General features: G+C 37.2%; 1 protein-coding gene across 1 annotated transcript in view; it reads left to right on the top strand.

Annotated features, from left to right (window-relative positions):
• orc1.L (origin recognition complex subunit 1 L homeolog) overlaps positions 1-15,868 on the top strand; it is a gene marked incomplete at both ends in the record, with an annotated part of 33,049 nt that extends 17,181 nt beyond the window's left edge. Inside the window, 11 exon segments of the mRNA NM_001088337.1 lie at positions 338-430; positions 737-935; positions 1,119-1,216; positions 3,091-3,192; positions 3,691-3,862; positions 4,598-4,705; positions 7,646-7,795; positions 8,191-8,310; positions 9,571-9,737; positions 12,174-12,261; positions 15,265-15,868. Coding sequence (NP_001081806.1) covers positions 338-430; positions 737-935; positions 1,119-1,216; positions 3,091-3,192; positions 3,691-3,862; positions 4,598-4,705; positions 7,646-7,795; positions 8,191-8,310; positions 9,571-9,737; positions 12,174-12,261; positions 15,265-15,459 — 1,492 coding nt within the window.
• Between the last annotated feature and the right edge of the window lie 538 nt (positions 15,869-16,406).

Genomic DNA, 16,406 nt, shown 5'->3' with positions numbered 1-16,406 from the left:
ATGTACTGTTGCCCTGCACTGGTAAAACTTTAGATAACAGGTAAATTCTGAAGAATCCCTTTGTATACTAAAGCGCTTATCTGTTACCTGCTGTTTATCCTGTGCCTTTTCGTGAATGGCTGCCCTCATGGCACACAGCAGCTTGTTTATATAAATTAGTAGAATTTCTTAATCACACACCATTTTTAACAGTGCATTATATTTTAATAAAACATTTAAATTTTTTGGTGTTATTGTTCCATTAAGTTTCAAAAATGTGGGGTTGTTTTTTCTCTAATCGCATCTTTGAATTTAAGAAAAAGGAAATTTTAGAAACAAAAATTGTCTACTTTTCCAGGTCTGAGGAAGACTTTGAGGGAGACCCACAGACACCCCGTTCCCGCAGGACATCTGCTCGGAAGACTGCAAACAAAGTCCGTGCTCAACTGAAGTAAGAAGCTGCTTGATATGATAACTCAAACTGCTTTAGTTTAGTCTGCTTTAAAAACGTTAGTTATTGTGATAGGAGACTAATGTTCTCAATCTCATGGGTACAAAATTAGAAAAAAAAATGTTAAACCATAATCTCTGGTTGAAAGGTTGAAAAAAAAAAAAAAGTTGCATATCGGCTTTATACTGAAGCAGACATTGTGATCTGTGTATGTCAAGGATACAGCTCATATTTTCTGTGTTAGCTGATAATTGTTTCACTCTTTCTGAAGCAACAGCTTTCTACCTAAATGTCTTACCTGTACAGGGCTTTAATGGACAGTGATGACGATGTTGATGAGGACAAAGACTTTGTTCCAATAAAAGAGACTTGTACACCCAGTGACAGTGAAGAAGAGAACGAACAAGAGGAAGTGCCTTTAAAAAGGAATGTAAAGAGAGGATGTGCTACACCTAGAACACCAACCTCCTCCAGAAAAACCTCTTCAAGAACACCCAATAAAACAGTCAGTTTTTCTGTACAGTCTTGTGTAATAAGTTTGTCTTTTAGCTTTTTTCACACAGCTCTTGAAATGTTTTAAATCTTTTCTGTATATTTTATGGAGTTAAGCATGGTATTACAAATTGTTGTTTAATTTAGTATGAATGAAAAAAAATTCTCACCAGTATGTTGTTGTTTTTTTTTAAAGCCCACCTCCAAAACGCTACATTCTGCAACTCCTAGAATTCCAGAGCGGAACCAGCCAGTTAAAAAACCGAGCAATATGCTGGAGGAAGCCAGAATTAGGTGAGGGAATCTTGTGTGTCCTTTAGATGACTGTGAAATATAGAAAAATGCACTGTGTTGCTTAATGTTAATGTTTTCTGTGATTAAAAACAACAATTTATCTATTCCAAATAAACACATTGCAATATTAATTTTACCTAATTTACGAATACTTGTATTAAGCATATACTGTATATTTTGACATTTTTCTCCTAAGAATATTGCAGCAATACCGTTGTAGTATCCTTTGAAAAACTCAAACTTCAACTGTATAATAAATTAGTCCTATCACTTTAACATGCTGAATCTTAACTGCTTAGGCTAAAAAGACACAGAACAACAAATAGTGGACAACTCTTGCTGTAAAAAAAAAAAGATGGAGGCTGCTAGATGGACAATACATAGCTGTCTTTTCCTGCTTCTGATTGCCTTTGTTTGCTACAGCTATGTTATTTACAAGTGCCTCCAGGTCCCATCAAGGGTTTAAATCCCAAATGTAAAATCTTACATTAAATGGGTATTATAGTTTAGTATGATGTAGAAAGTGATATTCTGAGACAATTTGCAATTGGTTATAATTTTTTATTTGTGTTTTTTGTTATTTTATTCAGCAGCTTTGCAGTTTCAGCAATCTGGTTGCTAAGGTCCAAATTACCATAGTAACTGTGCATTGATTTATTTGAAAAATGCTGGAGTATGACTAGGAGAAGGCCTGAATAGAGAGATGAGTAGTAAAAAGTAGCAAAAATACATTTGTAGCCTTAAGGGGCATTTTTTTTTTTTTTTTGAAAGGTAGAGTCAGTAGAAAAAGGCAAATAATTCAGAAAGTGTAAAAAAGAAAAATGAAGGCCAATCGAAAAATTGCTTAAAATTAACCATTCTGTAACATACTAGAAGTTAATTAAAAGGTGAACCACCTCTTTCATTGAAACTTATCTGCCACGTAACCATCTATATTGCCAGCTTGACTTGGTTTGGGTGAACTAAATTGGCCTGTATAGTTGTGTCATAGCAAACAGATACACGTATGTCTTACACTGCCCATCCCCAAGAGATTTTTTAAAAGGTTATGTTTTATTTGCTTTAATAAACATTACAAAAAAAGAAAAAAACATTATTAATATATCAATAAACATGTGTAGAGTTAAAACGTATCACATGTCCTGGATTATTTGCTTTCAAATGTTGCAGCATAAATTGAGGTTGAATTAACATTGGAAGTCATTACGGGTACAATTTAAAGCAAATGTATCCGGTTGCATGATAATTTCTTGGTTGCACGCCCGGGCCCATTTCCCACCAAGGACTCCATATCTTTTGAAATGTATCTGCTGTGCCTCTCGCTTCATGGGTAAGCTTTATTTTGGGTATAGTTGAATCAACGAGGTTAATCCAGGAGATTCCCAAGAGATTTGGTGAACAAATTGGATATAAGCGGACCCAATACAGAACCCTACAGCACCTTAGTTATAAGCAATAGTCACAAAATTCCATTACAGGTGTCCAAAAATGAGACAAATATGCTCCAATGAAGCACTTCGTACAAATACCATGTGTTTAATATGTATCCTTGCTAAGGACCCTTCTCCAGTTTTGCTGGTTTTCCATTCGGCAGTACCAAGTTCAACAGACCTTTAGAAAGCCAACACTTATGTGGAGGCTTTGGCAAAATCCAAGTAGATCACATCTACTGCAACCACACTGTCTTAAGTTTCTACTTCATTAAATGTAAAAAGCAATTGTGTTAGCATGATACAGATGACTGTCAGGGTCATGTAGTTATGGTCTGTGTACTGACAACAGTGAACATATAAACTTTATTTTTCTTTTAAAGAAAGCATTCTATAATGGGCTACCTTTTAGTTGTGCTTACAGCAATGTCTTCTTGTATGCAGACTTCATGTCTCTGCTGTGCCTGAATCACTGCCCTGTCGGGAGCAAGAATACCAAGATGTTTATAACTTTGTGGAAAGCAAGCTTTTAGATGGCACTGGGGGGTGAGTAGCATTTAAGAGCATTTGTGTCCAATACTATGCTAATATGACTATGAAGATTTTCATTCATCCATGTCATGGTATATCTAGTATAGGTAAATCTAAAACAACTGGACTTGCTGAGTAATCATTGAAGACGTTTCACTACTCACCCGAGCAGCTTCTTCAGTTCAACTGTGCTTATAGTGCCTTAAAACTGCCATGCCTTCTGCCACTAACTTAAATGTCATTTATTCTCTTTTTCCCATTAGAATTGCACAAACAGTTAGTGTAGGTGTAATCCACTGTCTGCCTCTAAATTCAGTTTCTTAATTCCTTTAAATTGATTGGGGTAGTCGGTAGGCCTTCCCAGGTTAATATTTAATTGAATATAATTTGGCATATTTAGTTGACTAACCTTATAATGTATTCACCTTACATATATGTATTGCTTCAGATGAAACTACTTTTCAGGCTGCTGTACTAGATATTCCTTGATGATATGTGAAAATTACGTTGCAGATGCATGTACATCTCTGGGGTACCAGGTACAGGAAAAACAGCCACTGTTCATGAGGTGATTCGCAGTTTACAGGAAAGTGCAGAGGAAGAAGAGCTGCCTATGTTCCACTACATTGAAATAAATGGCATGAAACTGACTGATCCTCATCAGGCCTATGTGCAGATCCTGAAGGTGATTCCATCTTTGAAAATATCCCGACTGAGTTAGTGTAGATTCCCTAACATGCAGATCTGTTGCACAGTCAAAGCAGTCTTTATAAGGGCCAAGGAGTGTTGCCATATAGAACAAATATAGGCTTTAGTAGTAACAAAATGCAGCATATTCAGCATGCAGTGGGCCTCACCACACTGAGCTTGTTAAATGATAAGTCAACCATAGGTCTTCCTTTCTAACACTTTAAGAGTAAATTTGTCCTAGCGCTGTAACCAATAGAAACAAATATCAAAATGAATTGCAGATTATTTACTGTGGCTTACTGACTGGGTTAGATTTGCCCCATTGACAGAGCTGTGGAGTCGGAAGCAATTTTGGGTATCTGGAGTTGGAGTCGCCAAAAAAAGTTCAGACTTCTAATAACTTTGAATACAAGTCTACTAAAAAGTAATTTAAACATTAATCAAATCCAGTAGGATTGTTTTACATCCAACTAGGATTTATTATATCTTAGTTGGGATCAAGTGCAAGGTACAGTTTCATTACTACAATAGGAAATCATTTTAAATAATCTTAATTACTTGATTATATTGGAGTCTATGGGAGAAAGCCTTTTTATAATTCTGAGCTTTCTGGAATATTTGTGAATAGAGCAAATGCAATGGCCAAACTTGACACCATTACCATAACTATTTAGTAGTTGTAACTTGTTTTTCACAAATTTATCTGAATAGCTTTGTTTGTTGGTTGTAGCTCTTAACTGGCCAAAAAGCCACAGCAGATCACGCTGCAGCACTCCTGGAGAAGCGCTTTAGCACCCCAGCATCCAAAAAAGAAACTACAGTGCTCTTGGTGGATGAGGTAAGGATATGGTTTCATTTGCCTGGATTACTTTTAAACTAGACTTTAGTTAAATATTACTCCTCCAGGCCTTCCTCCTTGTTGGGGCAATAGATAACGCTAAGACTTTTATACGATTTTTTTTTTTAACATGTTTAACTTTGTCACTGATTGAGAAGAGTGTTTATGTTCCACTGTTTTTTTGGGGGGTTTTTTAGCTGTTATTTTACAACAAAGTATTTTATACATTGGGCAAACCAGTCTGCTAAATGTGCACAACCATGGGCTTACAGTATGCATTTGCTTTGGGATTGTTCTCCGGATGTAAGCTGCTAGAAGGGAGTCATCAACTTCCTCTCTGAGCATTTGCTTTTTACACCTGAAATATGACACTTGCAAATTGTGGCCAATATATTGCCCCAAGGGAAAACAGAACTCTAATCTAATATGTTATTAAAATCCTACCAATCATCGCTGGAGAGGTTTATCCCATAAAGTAACTAGTAACACAGTAAGTTAGGTTGAAAAATGACACGTACATAAAGTTCAGTTTAGGTTTATAAATAACCTGCCTAACTGCCATGTGATCCAGAGGAAGGCAAAAAAAAAACCATTTGAAGCCTCTTCAATTTGCCTCAGAGGGGTAAAAATTCCTTCCTGGCTCCAAGATGGCATCAGACCTGATCCTGGATCAACTTTTACCATGAGCTATCTTCCATAACCCTGTATTCCCTCACTTGCTAAAAAGCTATCCAACCCCTTCTTAAAGCTATCTAATGTATCAGCCTGTACAACTGATTCAGGGAGAGAATTCCACATCTTCACAGCTCTTACTGTAAAAAAAATAGAATATTTAGAACCTCCTTTCTTTTAACTGGAATGGGTGCCCTGTTGTCAGCTGGAAGGAAAGGACCTAATGGTAAATAAAGCATTATAGAGATTTATTATATGATCCCCTTGTATACTTATATATATCACCCCTTAAGTGCCTCTTCTCCAGCGTGCTCATCTTTGGACCCCCTCTAATTCAATAATGTCCTCTTTTAGCACTGTAGACCATCTAGAACCATATTCTGGATTGAGCCTTACCAGTGCTCTGTACAGTGGAAGATTAACCCCCTCCTCCCATGAATCTATGCCCCTTTAAATACAGCTCAATACCTTGTTTATTCATGCAGCTGCTTGCTACAGCCAAGTTTATTATTTACAAGGATGCCAAGGTCCTTTTTCATTTGCCCAGTGCAGTCCCATTAAAAAATAATAATAATAATATGGTTAAAAATGCCGTATTTTACATACTAAACTTATTGTACCAGCAAATTTACAAGCAGAAAATGAGGTTGGTCTGTAATATAAGCTGATACTACAGGGCTGATTATTAAATTCTGATGCTAATTGCACTGGTTTCTGTGCTGCCATGTAGTAATTATCTGTATTAATTCTTAATCAGCCGTATATTGTGACATTTATATTCTATGTATGTGAGTGGGTCCCTAAACTCATATAAGTGACAGCACTACAGAGCATATGCAGTGAATCAGCAGAAAAGAAGATGGGGAACTACTGGGGCATCTTTGATCTTTGGGGAGACAGATCGTTACTGCTAAAGGGCTGTGGTTGCCGTGGGCTGGTACAGAAGCCCAAAACATAATGTACAACATTACTAGCCTACTTCTTTAGTTATGAATACAAAAAACTTTTCTCCAAGGCATGCTAATTAGTAAAAAATATATTTTATTACATCAATAATTTAAAAAACATACAGAGTATACCCTCTAACGCCTAGGCGTTAGAGGGTATACTCTGTATGTTTTTTAAAACTCTATACTCTGTATGTTTTTTAAATTATTGATGTAATAAAATATATTTTTTACTAATTAGCATGCCTTGGAGAAAAGTTTTTTGTATTCATAGTTTTACCTCTGTTTGGTCACTAGAGGTCTCCGGTATGCGTATCTATGGTATTTACTGATTCTGCTTCCAATTTGATCCTTATAGTCTACTTCTTTAGTTAGGCTATAGTGCTCCATTAAGGGTATAAGAAGCTTGCATATTTTTACATCCCAGGTGCATGGCTTTCCATTTCTTCTACTAATTAAACCCACAAAAAAAGGAAGAGGTTGCCCATCCAAGTTTAATAGAATATGGGTAACGTTGTTGGATACAATTCCAGTAGAAATTATCGGAATTGATCTCTGTTCGACACTTTTTTTTACTAGGGATGCACCAAATCCACTATTTTGGATTCGGCTGAATCCTTTGCGAAAGATTCGGGCGAATTCTGAATCCTAATTTGCCTATGCAAATTAGGGATGGGAAGGGGAAAAAAATTTACGTTCTTGTTTTGTGACAAAAAGTCACGAGATTTCCCTCCCCGTCCTCTGGTTTGGCCTGGCAGAAGGATTCGGCCGAATCCAAATCCTGCTGAAAAAGGCCGAATCCTACTTTTTACATATGACCTCCTTTGCAATAAATCCTTTGTAGTCCACTCAGCTAGGGTCCTGTTTTCAAACATGTGGAAATCTTGTACACGTTTCTTGTAATTTTTGGAGTGTACTGTTATATAACCTTATTTCTTTGTTTACAAATTAAATACCTTTTTAAACTTGAAACTTAAAAGAAATTGCGAATGAAATACACTCAAGTAAAAGATTTCTAAGCACAGAAGTATGGCAAATGGAGTACTAATACAAAATGTAACATCCTTAATTGATTTACACCTGATGGTATAGTTCAAAGGCTAGTTCAGTCCAGTGCTTGAGTTATTACACCACAATTCTTTGCTTCACAAGCTATAATGTTAAAGTCCAATGATGTTTTTTGCATTTTTTTTTTTATCCCATGGTTCTTTGAAAAAAAAATAGACTATTTTTGTATGGTTTTTTTTTTTACAAAAAATCTTTTAACATTTACACAGTATAAACTATATATATTGATCTATTTCTGCTCTCTCTTTCCAAGCTGGACTTATTGTGGACAAGAAAACAGAATGTCATGTATAGTTTGTTTGACTGGCCGACCAGAAAACAAGCAAAATTGATTGTCCTGGCAATAGCAAATACTATGGATCTGCCAGAGAGGATCATGATGAATAGAGTGGCCAGCAGACTGGTTAGTGTTTTTCTTATCCAGTTGGAATTTATTTTTTACTTCTGAATACTTTTTTAGGAGGTCATTGATCCACATAAGGGCACTCCTGACCTGTTAAACACAAAGGAATGGGGTTGCAATAAAAACAGACATTTGTGACCTGCAGAAAAGATAAAGTCACAAATACAATTTATATAGCGCTTCTTATGCATGCAGTGTTGTTCAGCAGAAGAGTAAATTAATAGAACAAATGCAGCAATATAATAATAAGTACAAACAAAGTCCTACCTTCTTAACTTTCAAATTAACCACACCTACATTATTAGTAAATCTTTTGTTGATTATCTGTGCAAAATAGTGTATTGAATGTCTTTCATTCTCATATGGTCTCACCTTATAATTCCTTTTATTTGTAGGGTCTCACCAGGATGTCCTTCCAGCCTTACACTCACAAACAGCTGCAGCAGATAATTACTTCTAGGCTAAATCACATCAAAGCTTTTGATGATGATGCTATTCAGCTTGTTGCAAGAAAGGTCAGTGGTAATAAGAATTTGCCAAAGCTTGTAGTATCTGATTGTGATATACAGATATGGGACATGTTATCTAGAATGTTTGGGACCTGTGGTTTCCGCATAAGGAGTCTTTCTGTAATTTGGGTCTCTATAAGTTGTCTACTAAACAAATCACTTTAACGTTAATTAAATCCTACAGGATTGTTTTGCCTTCAATAAGGATTCACATTATTTTAGGATTAATTACTAGGTATAGTTGGATTATTACAGTGAAAAAGGAAATTTAAATTATTTGATTAAAATGGAGACTATAGGTGATGGCCATTCCCTAATTCAGAGATTTCTGGATAACCTGTATTGATTGTTTAGTGCGTTTTAATTTTAAAAAATTAATGATTTCCTTCACTTCTGTAATAATCAATAAATACTATGTACTTAATGGTTACTAAACTGCAATAATCCATATTGGTGACGAAACAGTCCTCTTGAGTTTATTAAATGTTTTAAAAGGGATTCTGTCATGAAATTTATGGTGTAGTTTTTATTCCTAAATTACAGTTTACGTTACAAATAATTTACCCTATAATATGTTATTCCTGGACCAACAAATATTTTTTTGGGTTTTTTTTATCCATAATATAATATTGGTGTAGGCAGCAATCTCAGGCAATTGTGCAAGATCCTGGTCTTTCAGAAATAGCTAGCAGAATTCTGCACTGAAATCCATTTCTCAAAAGAGCAAACAGATTTTTTTATATTCAATTTTGAAATCTGACATATTGTCAATTTCCCAGCTGCCCCAAGTCATGTGACTTGTGCTCTGATAAACTTCAATCACTCTTTACTGCTGTACTGCAAGTTGGAGTGATATCACGCCTCTCCCTCCCCCCCCCCAGCAACCAAACAAAAGAACAATGAGAAGGTAACCAGATAACCGCTCCCTGCACAAGATAACAGCTGCCTGGTAGATCTAAGAACAACACTCAATAGTAAAAACCCATGTCCCACTGAGACACATTCAGTTACATTGAGAAGGAAAAACAGCAGCCTGCCAGAAAGGGCGCACAAGTCACATGACCAGGGGCAGCTGGGAAATTGACAAAATGTCTAGCCCCATGTCAGATTTCAAAATTGAATGTAAAAAAATCTGTTTGCTCTTTTGAGAAATGGATTTCAGCGCAGAATTCTGCTGGAGTAGCACTATTAACTGATGCGGTTTGAAAAAAACATGTTTTCCGATGACCATATCCCTTTAAGGTAGAAATTAAACATTCTTTTTAGGTGGCTGCACTGTCGGGAGATGCTCGCAGATGCTTGGATATATGTCGTAGAGCCACAGAAATATGTGAGTTTTCTCATTCGATGGCTGACTCATCTCTGGTTAAGATGTCCCATGTGATTGAAGCATTGGAGGAAATGTTTTCTTCACCTTATGTAACTGCAATCCGGTAAGTCCAGATAATTATTTTTTTTTTTAATTTTGGCTTGTCTGTAGTTCCTACTGTGTGTTTTTATGCAGCTTTGGGTGCTGGTTGACTGAAATTGGTGTTTTTAGTTGATGTGACATCTAAACTATTGGGTGGCTGAAATTATTATATAGTTTGTTGTTCCAAACCCCAAAGCATTAGAAACTCTTTAAGAAACTCAATGACTGAAAATATAAATTTGTATTCCAGTTCATCTGTACATTCAATTTGGTCTTTGTGGCAATGTAATGTAGATCTGAGAAGATAGCTCATAAAGTTAATTAGTTTACATGTTTTTTAAAAAGAATCTTAGTAGGTACAACAGATCATTTTCAGATGGCAGTGGATTGGTATGAGATTAGTCTACAATATACATAGAATATGATCTCATAGTACAAAGTTGTTTAAGTACTGTAAAAAATCTTGCTCTTAGGCCAACACATTTGTTAAAGGAATTCTGTCAGAATTAATAGCCATTCCTTTTGCCTGACACCAATTTGAATTACAGTTACAAATTAATGTAATGTGGTTTTGGGAAAATGTTTTACTTCTGCAAAACATGTTAACTTATCCTAGTAATTATGTGACTGTTTCCTTTATGTAAATATTAGGAGGACCTTTGGGTCCCATTCATTTCATTGCAATGATTTTCCTTGCATAGTATAGGAGTGTTCTGTGTCTGCTTCTGGCATAGTTAGCATTTATAAGTTCATCTAAGACCCCTAAAATACACACCTTGCTTCAGGTTTGAGCACCATTGAGCCGTATAGGTGTAAGATAAAACTGTTGTAGCATCTTTAAGGTAACTTTTATTATGTTATAGAACGGCCAATTCTAAGCAACTTTTCAATAGGTTTTCATTATTTATTTGTTTTATACTTTTATAGTTATTTGCCTTTTTCTTCTGACTCTTTGCAGCTTTCAAATGGGCGTTGCTGACTCCCTTCTAAAAAAAAACAAATGCTCTATAAGGCTACAAATGTATTAGTATTGTTACTTTTTATTCCTGATCCTTCAATTCAGGCCTCTCCTATTCATATTCCAGTCTCTTCTTCAAATCAATGCATGGTTGCTAGGGTAATTTGGACCCTAGTTACCTGACTGGTTAATATGCAAATTGAAGAGCTGCTGAATAAAAATCTAAATAACTCAAACCTTCATTAATAAAAAATTAAAAATTGTCTCAGAATAGCACTCTCTACAGTCTACATCATACTAAAAGTTCTCAAAGTTGAACAACCCCTTTAAACTGAATTAGTTTATCCCGTATAAGGAATAATTAATAACCTCTGTCTGTTGCCTCATCCCAGTCCTCCTCTGTAAGGTCCAGGATTCTAGTCAAGCACTTTATGATAGGCCTTTTGAAACTGTGGGGAGGTTGTTTGCAGTAAAGTTTTATAGAGTGCTGATGTCGGTTTAGTTAGGGTAGGAGACCAAAGAGCAATTTCAAATTGGGGTTGGGAAATTTGTACATCTGTTCCACCAAATTGTGCTTGAAAAACCTGCCTGAATCAGAAATATTGGAACTGGCTGAGGTTGGGCTCTGCAAGTTCCTTTTTAAAGAACTTGTATGAACCAAATGTGGAACGACCAAGCACATCCTGTAAGTGCCTGACCTGTTTGCGGGGCCAGTATAAGAAGAAGAAAATTCATAGAAATGGGGAAGGTGGGTATTCGCTCACAGATGTACATTGGGCATCTTTAAGTAAGTGCTTTTATGTGATTCCTGATAATGAGAGGCATTAATAGCATTGGGCAGAAAATTCCCTGTGTGCGACAGGACTTATGGCAGGGATTCTAGAGTCACAATCACAGACTATATCCTAAATGACAAAAGAGGAAAACCATAGCACTTGTCAGAAAGCCTCATTGACCTATGCTACATTGCTGCTTGGCGTTTAACAATGAAAAGAAAGGGGGAACAAAATCTTATTGAATTTCGTCATCATGAACTCCATAACTAACTACACACACACACAGCCACACCCAAACATGTGGCTGCACTTGACAGGGTTCATTATTGTAATACACAGGTCGTGACAATTTACAGGTAATTTATGGCTCTTGTGTAATATATAAATATTTTGTGTGTAAAATCTTAATATTTAATGTGATACAAGAGCAGCATGGTTAGCACAGCTGCCTTAGAAGACTGGCTTCCTAGGTTTAATTCCAGCCACAGCACTATTTGCAAGGAGTCTTTCCTTGCATGCGCTGGTTTTCTCCAGGTACTCCAGCAAAAACATACAGAAGGTAAATGATAACATTGACCATGGTGTGTGGAACCACTTCCCTTAACCCATATACATTTTTTATTCTTCACTCTCATTCACAGATTACAACTGCCATACTTGTTGCAAAAATACTACGTTAGCGATTTACACACTGTTATAACATATCAACCATTTCTTTATTTAGAAACTCTTCGTTAATGGAACAGACATTCCTACGGGCTGTAATTGCTGAATTTCGCAGATCTGGACTTGAGGAGGCTACTTTTCAACAGGTACTATTCAAGTACAGCATTGTTGTTTATACTGCAACCTAACTAACTTGGAAAGACAACCTCACCAAAGAAGTTTTGGGTAAAAATTCTTGCTAGCTTCCTTACCATCCAGTAAATGTGAAGTAAGGCAAGATGACCCCGACATCTAAAATTTTGCATTTAGAAGTGCACACAAACTAAATCTCTGTGGTGTCTCCGGGGGACACAGCAGACCAGTAGCTACATGCTCCAGGCGGCAGGATACTTGATGACTGAAGAAAAAGGTGCCATGCCTTGTATTATGGCTTATATTATACCCCAAGCGCTTCCTACCTGTACTCAGTTTTTCAAGTGTCCTGTCCACAAGAGGTTTGGACCACCTGGTCTCCAGCAAGACCTTACCAGAGGAACACTTCCCTGGAATCATTGCCCTCCCTTAGGAGACCGACCACCCAGATTGGCACCTGTTCCCTGGGGGGAATACAGGGTATCTGGCCAGATGACACCAGCACAGCAGTAGGTATGTTTCCCTGCTCCAGTGCTTATCTGGCCACAGTGCCCATGGCCAGCATTACCAAAAGCTCCCCCCCACCCCACGAATGCCCACTCGCTTTCTCCCCTGCTTCTGTACCTGTCCCGTTCTTCCATGACCCTGTGCACCTTGGGGGCCTTTAACGGTGAGTCCCATGTCCTGCTCTTGTGTTAGCCAGCAGGGATGACAGGAGAAGCATTTGCGCACTGAGGCACGTAGGTACTGGGTGTCTGCTGCTGTGTGACTTATGACGCGTTCATGCTGGGAGCTTGGCGCCGTAACTTGCCACCATGTTGCCAACTAGCCCACAGTAGTTGCAACCGAGGGAAGAACCTCTTCCCACAAACTCCCACAAGACCAGCTCACTCTGCAGAACCTGGCTAAATGGGGGGCTCCTCTCTTCTTAACTTCAGCAGAGACCAGTGTAACATATTACTCCTTGACAATTTAACCTCAGACACATGGTGGAAGGTAGGACAGGGACACTATTTCCCTTGGGGGGGTTGAAGACGAGCCCCCACACCAGCAGCGCAGGAAACCTACTTTGCTTGCTCTAAATGTCAATCTAGATTTCAGAATGGCTATTCAGGACCCCTCTAGCTCCTGCTCACTGGGGGAGGGTGCAGTGCTAGCTCCTGGAGGCAACCCTATTGTGCAGGGACCTCACCGTTTAGCAAAACATTCAATGACGATTTAGTTGTGCTATAGTCAAAACATGATATGCCTCACAGAAAGTAAAGAATAGCCATTCCATGAATTTTCTAATACTTGTATAGTGATACAGGCCTTTCCTTCCCAGCATCATGATCACTTTTTTTTTTTTTTCAATGACCTCATGGTATTCAGGCTTGGCAGTGATTTTACACGCCATGGGGCAGATTTATCAAGGGTCGAATTTCGAAGTGTAAAAAACTTCGAAATTCAACCATGGAATGGCATTACTTCGATATTCGAAGTTTATTTGCCCATATTCAGTCGAAGTAAAATCGTTCGATTGTATGATGAAATCCTTTGAATCGGACGATTTCATCGATCAATCGAACGATTTTACTTCGACTTCTAAAAGCTTAGCTAAATGTTGGCTATAGGTTGTAGGAGGTCCCCATAATCTAACATAGCAACATTTTCTAAGTCAAACTTTTTTACTTTGAATCAAAGTCAAATTTAGGCCTATTCGATGGTTTAAGTACCCAAAAATTTGTTCGAAGTTTTTAGTTTTGGAAAATTCACTTCGACCCTTAGTAAATGTGCCCCCAAGTGTATACATTTTTTGGACAGATCTCCAAGGGGTCAGGTCCACTCTGTATCTGTAAAGCTGTATGGTTTGTGTGAAATCTGAACATGGCCTATTCCATTACTAAAATTGCCACTACTCTGTTCCATGGGCAACTACTTTATCATGCTTTCATATACAAGCTACAAGAGGCTATGGATTGGTTTTTTTTAAACCTGGAGTAATGGGCATGTTATTTGACCCAGTACATATAAGAAAGCAACATAACTAAATAATGGGGTAGGACAAAGGTCTGTATCAGAATATTTTTCTCTTCTGAACTGTGAAGAGAACTTAAACACAAAGGAGTGGTAGCCTATATTTTTGTAAGATAGCCCCAGTTTGAACTGCTAACCCAAAGAGGCGAAAGTATCCCAACTCATTGTATTTGGAAAGCAAGAACCTGTTTTCTAACTTATAGGCCATGCCATTTTTTGTGGGGAAGTCAGACCTTGCCTCCAAGAAAAATGTTACCCTTTCCTTGGAATGTCCAACAGTCCTCTACAATAAAGAAATGCCTGTCCTGGAACATGTAAAAGGAGCTATAAGTGTAATTGTAGTGCCTCAAACTGTATTAAACAGTTTTCTGGTTTTTTTTTAACTTATTTCTTCATATACTTGTATGAAGTAAGTGAATGCTCAGCCCCCATTTTAGTGACACTACCATTATTTTGTTATTTTGGCAACACAGACATATCTTTCCCTTCTCAACAAGATCACACAAACATAACGTTTATCTTCTGCTTCCATAGCAATATAATTGTGTTTCAAAATGTATTGATGTATTTTTTTAAGTGTTCAAAACAGGTCTAGTAACATTTCTAGAAATCATGAACTATTTATATTGAGATATCTGGGGTTCAGGTTATGAATGTGCATTATCTAAACTTGTTATGATCACAGACACCGATGTTGACCACTGCAGAGCTGCTGGCAAACAACCTGTAATAAAAACCCAGGACTCCAGGGAGAATATTTTTACATAAATGATATAGATAGAGGGGAAGTTATAAAATAACCTGTGGGTCGTCTCCTAAATCTGCTGCTCTAGGCATATGCACATGGGTGACTGTATGGTAGGTACAGCCCTGACTAATAGTTGATGAAATACCATACTAATTGTAGGTACTGTTCAGTTGTTAAGGAATTATGCTTGAAACTTTTTTGATTTAAATTTGTCTTTTAGATCTGTGGTATTAATGTGAGCTGTTTGTTTCAGATATATCGACAGCATGTTGCACTGTGCAGGATAGAGGGATTGCAACCTCCACAGATGTCTGAGACCATGGCTGTGTGCCATAGACTTGGAGCCTCTCGGCTACTCCTGGTGGAATCAAGCAGAAATGACCTTCACCTAAGAGTGAGGATAAACGTCAGTCAGGATGATATTATGTATGCCCTGAAGGAGGAATGATTTCTCCTTTGGTTTCTTTAAGATTTAACAGCAAATTAATGTAGAAAGAACACTCTGAACCAGCATTATAAATAATCATGTGCACATCAGTTTTTAATATCCATGGACTACTTTTGGCAAAACTATTTTATTAACTAATATAATAAAGTTTGTGTATATTTTGTTTTATCTGGGTGTGATGTTTTATTTAATATTTTTTAAAAATGTTTGCTGAATTACTGCATTCTGTCATTGTAAGTTTAGACAGTAGAAGGCATATCTTAATGCCATCATCCAGTTTCCAACATAGCGTTCCCTCTTGTATTGTAAGCTTGCTGTTGCAACTTCTTTAATCAATAGCCAGTCATATTGGGGGAGAACAAAAAGGCATGCATGGAATTTGCAATAAAGTTAAAAATGTCATAAAAAACACTGCTTGTTTGTGTGTGTAGAAACTAAAGAAATCTACAAGCAGAGAAATTGGATAAAGTATTTATCAGTTGTAAAATGGAATATCAATCCATTGCCTTCTATGTATGCTTTTTTTTTTTGTAAGATAAGACCTTTTTGATTGATTGAGAGGTCAGCTAGTCAGAGCTCTGTTGGTTGTCGGGATATCGAGAGAGAGATTATCCGACAGTGCCCGCACACAGTCAATGACAAAGCCAGAGGTGCACAATCAAGCTTGTAGTAATAATAAATAGAGGATCTGCACACTCCGTAATGTTTAGGTGAAAACAAGTGTTGATTTATTCACACATCTTATTCGACGTTTCGGTCCCACGTGGGGACCTTTTTCAACGTCGGATAAGATGTGTTAATAAATCAACACTTGTTTTCACCTAAACATTACGGAGTGTGCCGATCCTCTATTTTATATATATATATATGTATGTATGTATGTATGTATGTATGTATGTATGTCCAGTGAAAGCACTCACGGCATTGACTCTTCAGATATACATCAA

Source organism: Xenopus laevis, chromosome 4L (assembly GCF_017654675.1).
Source record: "Xenopus laevis strain J_2021 chromosome 4L, Xenopus_laevis_v10.1, whole genome shotgun sequence".
NCBI classification, from domain to species: domain Eukaryota; kingdom Metazoa; phylum Chordata; class Amphibia; order Anura; family Pipidae; genus Xenopus; species Xenopus laevis.
This window is presented reverse-complemented; position numbering and strand designations above follow the sequence as displayed.